Raw genomic sequence first — 8,758 nt, forward strand, 5'->3', positions numbered from 1 at the left:
GGTCGATTATCGATGGTCGATGGTCGATGGTCGATGGTCGATGGTCGATGGAGGGTATATCAGCCGAAAGTTGTGTTAACAACAAACAAGATGAAGACAAATATCCGTCAAATTTAAATAATGTAAATAATATAAAATCATCTAACTAGATTATTTAAAGAAATTATCTAATTAAAAAGCTATTTTGCTGCAGCCATGTTTGGGTTAATGCATTATATATCCACAATTCTTATACATGGAGGTGTTGAAATGTTCCTGGCTCTGGGAGAAGAAAATACAAGTGAATCAGTTGATTTTATCCAACATATTCCCCTTTTAGATTCACACACATGAATCTAACCACTAGATAATTATACATGATATTGCAGCGTTCCTTCAGATTTTCTAAGCCCTGTAAAAAAACAAAACAAAAAAAACTCGGCAGTTTGGGCCTCCAACCAGGTCTTTCACGATAGCTAGGGCCTTTTTAGTACCCCCTCGTATTTTAGAAAAAAAAAAGAGCAGTTGATAACTTTCTGTATTTCAAAACTATTATTTTTATTACAATTATATAAATACATTTGTGAAAATATAATTTTTAAAAAAAGGGCAAAAACAAAACAAATGTGATTTTAACATCGTCCTCATTCCAGAAAAAAAAAATTACAAGTTGACGATTCTTCTTTCTTTTAGCAAAGGTCCATATCATAATCGGAAGACTCTTGTTGTTCTAAAACTTCGACGTTCCTATCAAAAATCAACCTGCTATCATCATCCAAACCAGTTTCATCGCTGGGGTTGTTGTGTCTTAGAACGGAGGTCAGCATCGTTGATCTTGGTATTGCGCTTTTCCTCCGGCGATTCTGAACAATGAAAAGAGAGGGGGGAAATCCCCATTAAAGTGGAATGTTAGAGTTACATTAAGAAAAAATGTACAGTTCTATTTTTAAGAGACGAGGAATTATGTACATTATTTACATTATTTACATTTGAAGGATATTTGTCCTCCTCTTGTTTGTTGCTAACACAACGTTTCGGCTGATATACCCTCCAGCCTTCATCAGGTGTCTTGGGCAAATTCCGAACCTGGGTTATCATCCTAAAGGTATTTTTCGATAGCCCGTGCTTTTAACCACTACGTTATAATGACCACGGGCATATGGCGTAGTGGTTAAGAGCGCGGGGCTACTAACCCCAAGAATCCGAGTTCGATTCCAAGTAGTGACCTGAACAATAATAATAATGATACTACTACTACTACTACTACTACTACTACTACTAATAATAATAATAATAATAGTAACATTGAAAAATACCTTAGGAATGAGAACCCAGGTTCGAAATTTCCCCAAGATACCTGATAAAGGCTGGAGGGTATATCAGCCGAAACGTTGTGTTAGCAACAAACAAGAGGAGGAAAAATATCCTTCAAATGTAAATAATGTAAGAAAAAAGTGTTCGAGATATGTATTCGAGAGACAAACATATATTAAAGATATGTTTAAAAGACATTTTAAGTAAACGTATCAGAGAAGCATATTTGGGAGGTATGTTATATATATATATATATATATATATATATGCTTTCGGTGCGAATGTTTTTTTTTATTACGGCGCCGTGATTTACAATCCTTTAAATAATAATAATAATAGTATTTTATATAAGCTTAAAAAGCTTATGGCGATCACTACACGGATAGGAAAGCCTTCTTTTTTCTGTCGAGGGCTTAAATGCCTCATTATTAGATTATTTTCCTTAGTCATTGCACAGTGATCGCCATAAGCTTTAAGCTTGTATAAAAATACCATCACGCACACACAAATAATTAAATGCAGCACCTAATTAGCAGAGTTTCACCAATATATATATATATAATTAAAATTAACAGACAAGTTACTGTATGTCATACTAACAGGAGGCACTGCTTTTTTCTCTTCCGAATTGGATGGCCGACCACTTTTATTCGAATCGTCATCCGATAAGAAGCCATGGTTAAACTGGACAAATTTACTATAAGTTACGCTGGCCAGATATTGCAGGGCGGCTTGCTGTCTTCGTAACGACTTAAGCATCAATGCTGCTTGTTTTGCATCTTGGATCTGCATTACTTGGTTGTAGAGTATTGGTTGTTCTTCTAAGGCAAATTTCTCGAAATTTTCCGAAATAACTGAAATGAGAGGAAAATAGACATGAGTATGGAAAGATGAAGTGGGGGTGGGGTGGGGAGGTGGGTTCGCGCGGGGTGAAAGGTGGAATGAGGGACCGACGTCATGTCTCTGAGAGGGACCGGCGTCATGTCCAGGTGCGGAATATATACGCCATGGAATCCGGGAAACTGTCCCTCGGGAATCTAGCTTTGCCTTTACATGGACTCACAATCATAGGGCAGTGGACTCGCGGTCATAGGATCGCGGTTTCGATTCCCAGACCGGGCGTTGTGAGTGTTTATTGAGCGAAAACTCCAAAAGCTCCACGAGGCTCCGGCAGGGGATGGTGGCGAATCCTGCTGTACTCTTTCACCACAACTTTCTCTCACACTTACTTCCTGTTTCTGTTGTGCCTGTAATTCAAAGGGTCAGCCTTGTCACACTGTGTCATGCTGAATATCCCTGAGAACTACGTTAAGGGTACATGTGTCTGTGGAGTGCTCAGCCACTTGCACGTTAATTTCACGAGCAGGCTGTTCCGTTGATCGGATCAACTGGAACCCTCGACGTCGTAAGCGACGGAGTGCCAACAAAATGTATTTATGTATATCTGCCGGTACTCGAACACCCATATGTCTTACGGAATTCACTAAACCTTGCCGCAGTCGAGGAATGGACATATTTTAATACTAAACCGGACCAGTTTCAAAGTACATTACTTCAACGCAGGGCTTCGATATCTCGATATAAAATAGTACTCAATCCAATTTACCTGACTGTAGAACAGAGCTCATCTCATTTCGAGTTTCGTAATATTCTTTTTCTAAAGCACGTAATAGTTTTTCTGTGAGTTCAATATCATCTCGGAGTCGCTGCAATTCATCGTACATTGTGGTCAGTACAGATTTCTTCTTCTCCAGCTCCTTTTCTCGCTTCCTGAAATACATAGACCGTCGAACTAGCTGTATACACACACACACTTTATGTACGTACACACATATGCATGCATGTATGTATGTATGTATGTATGTATGTATGTATGTGCGCATGCATGAAGTATGCATATATGTATCTCTCTCTCTCTCTCTCTCTCTCTCGCTCTCTCTCTCTCTCTCTATATATATATATATATACATACATATATATATACACGTGATGACAGAGAGGGAGAGAGAGGGAGAGAGAGGGAGAGAGATGCATACACAGAGAGATACAAACCATAGTATTTTTATAATCACACACGATTGTCTGATGATCGGTCACGTGAAGCCCAGAGTAAAAGTTTGTGAAGTCATTTCAGCTTCAGCAAAAGACTACACAACACCACACACACACACACACACACACACACACACACACACACACACACACACAGACAGACAGACAGACAGACACACACACACACACACACACACACACACACACACACGCATGTATATAACAAATTGGTTCCTTAACCCCTTTTAAATTCTATTAAATTAAATTGCGTTTGTAGTAAAGATTGTTTGCCAACATAACATGGAAGTTCTGGTTTAGGACTAATGTTGCTGTAATTTACCCCCAGCTGGAGACGATGTCACCTGGGGCTAAATTACAGCAACATTAATCCTAAACCAAGACTGCCATGTTATGTTGACAAACAATCTTTACTCCAAAGTACTGTTGCTGAATATCTCTCGTTGTGAGATTTAAAAATAGTAATTTTCTAAATTGCGTTTGTTTTAATAAATTTTGCAAATAACGAAGAATTAAAAAAAAATAACTTAACCATTAATAAACTGGGTTTTGAAACATAAATTAACAGATCACTTTAAATAGAAAGTTTGATAATTTTGGGTTTTCAAGTAAATTCGTTGTTTTTAACATTTGCTAAAAAATAAAAAAAAGATCTTTCCAATGTTATTTGAATTAATACGAAGGATATTTTTTCGCAGTTCTTATGGATGTTTTTTGTATCTTTATTATTCCTCTTCAACTTTTGTCCATTGTTTTTGAAATTCGAATAAAATTTACCTTTTTATGACAATGGACAGCCTCGTAGAAAAACAAACAAAAAAAAAGACCCTCAAATCCCCAACCCTCAAAACCAACTTGGGGTCGATTCGTTTGAGCCATATCTCTTCAGTGCAGTGCCCCAGCATGGTCGCAGTCTAATGACAAAAACAAATAAAAGATAAAACATTCCGCATTTATTCTCATTCCTGTAAGTTTACGTTATTCTCTTAGATTGGATTGTAACCGGTGTTAAACTTTGAAAGCACCCTGTATCCACGACAAAAAATATTTTTTAGATTATTTGCTTAGGTCGGTTTGCATTTGCAAAGTAGTCACCAGGTGTTGTTGATTCCAAATTCAGCTGCAGAAAGTGGTTAAGGTGACTAGTTAATAATGATCGAGTGTTTTGTTACCTTATTGTGCAGACCTGACATCTTGCCTTGGGTTGGGAAAAGGCAACGGGAACCCCTACCGTTGTGTCCTTGGCGAGAGAGTTTGAAACCTGCATGACCTTTACGGGTTTAATAACCCCGACAATTCTTATTCTTCAACAATACAAAGCAGTTAAAAAAAAAGAGAAAGAGAAAAAGAGAAAGAGAAAAAAGAGAATGAAAAATGAGAAAGAGAAAAAGAGAAAGAGAGAAAAGGGAAAGAAAAAACGAGCTAGAATGGATAAAAGATAGAAAAACATAATAATAATAATAATAATAATAATAATAATAATAATAATAATAATAATTGCTTAGGAAACACAAGATTTCAATGTCTTCAGAAAAAAATACTTTGTCAAAGGGATTTAGGATAGTTATGGAAGAGCTGAAAGAATGTATCATAGCAAAAGCCAGTAAACTTTTCAGATATCAGAAAAGAATAGATTAATGTCAACAGAACAGATTGTTTGAGACAGATCAGAGGAGATTTTATCGTCGAATAGTGTAGAAGAAAGTCCTGAAGATGAGAAACCTAATGCAGAAGAAGCTAGAAAGTTCTGGAGTAATATTGGGGATAAACCAGTTAATCATAATAGAGATGCGGCATGGTTAAAGAAAGTAAAAGAAATAGCAGTTAGTGAGAAGCGGCTAGGTTTAAAACTATTTAATGTATTAATGAGTAAATTGTTTGGAAGAATGTCAGATTAGAAGGGTCTAAGACCGGGTTTAGCTCAAAGGTACTGGTTAAAGCAATTTAGTCGCTTACAAGGGAGGCTGAAGGAGCAACTTCAGGATTGCCTGAATGGAGGAGTCATATCTAATTGGAAAACTGTAGGGAGAACAGTGCTCCTTATAAAAGACAAAAGCAAGAACAATATAGCTAGCATTTATAGACTAATCACTTGCTTACAATTATTCAACAAAAACAATAACAATATTTAACAAAAGCATCTTTAAATGACGGTCTGACCGTCTATCAAGCAAATGGGAAGCAGTGATTGAAGTAGATGGTGATCATGCTCCGGAATAATCATTTAAAGATGTTTTTGCTACATGTTATTGCTTTTGTTGAATAAAAGCCGCAATAATTATGCACCGATGCAATATATATATATATATATATATATATATATATATATATATATATATATATATATATATATATATAATATATATAACAAATAATAAATGAGTATATGCATATATACGTACAGGTATGTGCATACCTACGTCTACCTGTATATATAGGTGCATATCTGGGTACAGGACATTGCAAACAAAACGTAGATAAGAAAATAATAATAACCAGAGTACAGAAAACACACAAGCCACATAGAGAACATTTTCCTTTATCAGCTACCCCCATTTTAACACCGGCGTTTCGAAGAGTTGGGCAGGACGCATCGTAAAAATGGCTCTTCCCATGGACCGCAAATTAAATTTGTATACACAAATTAAACCTGTGCCATGGAGGAATGTAGTGGCGGACAAAAAACAAGACAGGAAAACAAACGGAAAAGAAAACAAGACAGGAAGAAAAACGGAAAAGGCTATGCGGCCAGACGTGAAAAATGAGAGAGAGAGAGAGAGAGAGAGAGAGAGAGAGAGAGAGAGAGAGAGAGAGAGAGAGAGAGAGAGAGAGAGAAAGAGAGAGAGAGAGAGAGAGAGAGAGAGAGAGAGAGAGAGAGAGAGAGAGAAGTGAACTGAAGACAAGGTCGAGTTTGATACTCTCTAGTAACATACCTTCGCTTTATAAAAAGTCGGTTCAACTCCGTATCGGTCGTCTGATACAGCTTATCCAACTCTATAAAATGTTCGAACGTGAGGCAGCTACAAGATTTATCTGCCAATCCTTCCCGACAAATGTTCATGAAAAATAAACTTGGACACACTTTAAGATTTTTGATAAAGTTCATAACACACTGCAAAGCTTGGTTTTGGTGAAAACATGTATGTTTCTCTTTTTCGCCCTCACTCTCACTCAATCATTCTGCTCTTTGCCGATTCTACATCTAAATATGTATTGTATATATATATATATATATATATATATATGCACAGGTATTCAAATTTATCTATAAATATAATATATATATATGTATATATACACACACATATATATATATATATATTTATACTTAATAGATATCGATATATTTTATATATATCTTATATATAATATATATATATACGCATATATATACACATATATATAGATATTAAAATGTATATCTGTGTGTATTTTGTTTTGTTTTGTTTTCTTTGTGGCGCCGATTGTGTTTCGAAGAGCTTTTTAAACACTGTTTTCATATGAAGAAAGTTCTTCCAAGTTTTCTTTCTCTAGAAAGAATCTTATTTTTCAATATACGCATGCGCATTTAACCATATTATATCCCAGCTACATATATGCTTACAGACACACACACACACAAACACGTATGTATACATGTTATAGACACTATGACGTTTTAACAGATGTCATAACATTTTCTCCATTTTGTTTTATGACGTAAGTACAAAATGGACGTTGGTTCTCATTTAACGAGGAGACAAGACGGAAAATAAAGCTACGTTTGTGTTCTTTCTTTCTTTCTTTCTTTCTTTCTTCCTCCCCCCTCCCCCTCCTCCTCCTCCTCCTCCTCCTCCTTCTTCTTATTTTTCTTCTTCTTCTTCTTCTTCTTCTTCTTCTTCTTCTTCGTCTTTCCTTTTTCCTTGTTTCAGTCATTTGACTGCGGCCATGTTGGAGCACTACCTTAAAGGGGTTTTACTCGAACATATCGACCCCAGGACTTATTCGTTGTAGTACTTATTCTATCTGTCTCTTTCGTCGAACCGCTAAGTTACGGGCGCATAAACACACCAGCATCAGTTGTGAAGCGATGGCATAGGTGGGGACAAACACACACATATATGTGTGTGTATATATATATATACATATATATATATATATATATATCTGCGATGGACTGGCGTCCCATCCAGCTGGGGAACACATAAGCCATTGAAACCGAGAAAATGGGCCCATGAGCCTGGCTAGGCTTTAAAAGGGCGCAAAGAAAAAAAGATATATATATATATATACATACGTACATACATACATACATACAAACAAGCACACACACACACACACACACACACACACACACATACACATATGTATATACATACACATGTATGTATTTGTGTGCGTGTCTCTGTGTTTCTCCCCCACAATCGCTTGACAACCGACGTTGGTGTGTTTACGTCCCCGTAACTTACCGGTTTGGCAAAAGAGTACGATAGAGTAAGTACTAGGCTTACGAAGATCTGTTTGACTAAAAGTGGTGCTCCAGCATGGCCGCAGTCAAATGACTGAAACAATGAAAAGAGTAAATATATATATATATATATATATATATATATATATATATATATATATATATATATATATATACACACACAAACACCCACACACATATATACGATGGGATTCTTTCAGTTTCCGTCTACCAAATCCACTCTCGAGGCTTTGGTCGTTATATTAAGGAAAGTCAAGAACTATCCGCATATTCATCAAAGCTTTCTTCCGGTTGGCTGCACACTGTCTATTCTTGGTTTTGCGTAAATGTGTTTCCTGAAATAAATTTGAGGGTTTAAAAAAAAAAAATGGTACAAAAAAGAAAAAAAGAAAAAAAAGCATTCACATTCATTTCGACAGCGGAATTCCCAGCAAACGTCGGTCGTTGTCGCGTTTAGACTGCAGCAGCGGCGTCGGCGTAGCCGGAGACAATGGAGGAGGCGAGTACGACACGACGATGAAGATGCGGGCGGCGACAGCGGCGCCGACACACAAAAACAGGTCGTCGACGACGGCAAAGACAACGAGAACGACAGCGACGGCGAAAGAGGCGACGACGGAGACGACAGTGACAAAAGCAATGATAAAAGCAACAGGGACGCGCTGCCGTCGCCGCCGCCGACGACGACGACGAGATAAAGTTTAGGGTTAGTGAAAGGGTTAGTGTCAGGTTTAGGATTAGGCTTAGTGTTAGGGTTAGGGATTAAAAATTAATGCTTTGAGGGTTAAGGGTTACAATTTAAAGATGAGTTACGATTAGGCTTAGGTTTAGCGTTTAAGATAGGATTAAGGTTGGGGTAAGGGTTGGAATTAGAGTTGCGGTTAGGCTACGGTTGGGGTGGGATTAGGATTAGGATTGGAGTGGGAT

At 37.1% G+C, this 8,758-nt stretch overlaps 1 protein-coding gene across 2 annotated transcripts; it reads right to left on the minus strand.

Moving 5' to 3' along the window:
• Positions 1 to 512: 512 nt before the first annotated feature.
• Positions 513 to 6,960, minus strand: LOC106868687 (uncharacterized). 2 transcript variants are annotated; one of them, XM_089366570.1, is made up of 5 exons: positions 6,297 to 6,960; positions 4,536 to 4,667; positions 2,900 to 3,063; positions 1,894 to 2,147; positions 513 to 842 (listed from the first exon to the last, which is right to left on the minus strand). In XM_089366570.1, the coding sequence occupies exons 1-5, from the start codon at positions 6,467 to 6,469 to the stop codon at positions 669 to 671; spliced, it is 897 nt and encodes a 298-aa protein (XP_089222696.1). In that variant the 5' UTR covers positions 6,470 to 6,960; the 3' UTR covers positions 513 to 668. The 2 variants fall into 2 exon arrangements, with proteins under 2 accessions (XP_089222696.1, XP_089222697.1); XM_089366571.1 differs by lacking the exon at positions 4,536 to 4,667 and having other exon boundaries at positions 6,297 to 6,951.
• Positions 6,961 to 8,758: the final 1,798 nt, after the last annotated feature.

The sequence above is a fragment of the Octopus bimaculoides genome, chromosome 19, assembly GCF_046866305.1.
Source record: "Octopus bimaculoides isolate indiv1 chromosome 19, ASM4686630v1, whole genome shotgun sequence".
Taxonomy (NCBI): domain Eukaryota; kingdom Metazoa; phylum Mollusca; class Cephalopoda; order Octopoda; family Octopodidae; genus Octopus; species Octopus bimaculoides.

What these genes read in the sequence shown, in the direction of transcription:
- LOC106868687 (XM_089366570.1), bottom strand. Translation starts at nt 6,469, where the DNA reads ATGAACTTTATCAAAAATCTTAAAGTGTGTCCAAGTTTATTTTTCATG. An exon ending in CGACTTTTTATAAAGCGAAG is followed by an intron (nt 4,668 to 6,296) that starts GTATGTTACTAG and finishes GTATTGTTGAAG; the next exon opens with AATAAGAATTGTCGGGGTTA. An exon ending in AGAAAAAAGCAGTGCCTCCT is followed by an intron (nt 843 to 1,893) that starts GTTAGTATGACA and finishes TTCATTGTTCAG; the next exon opens with AATCGCCGGAGGAAAAGCGC.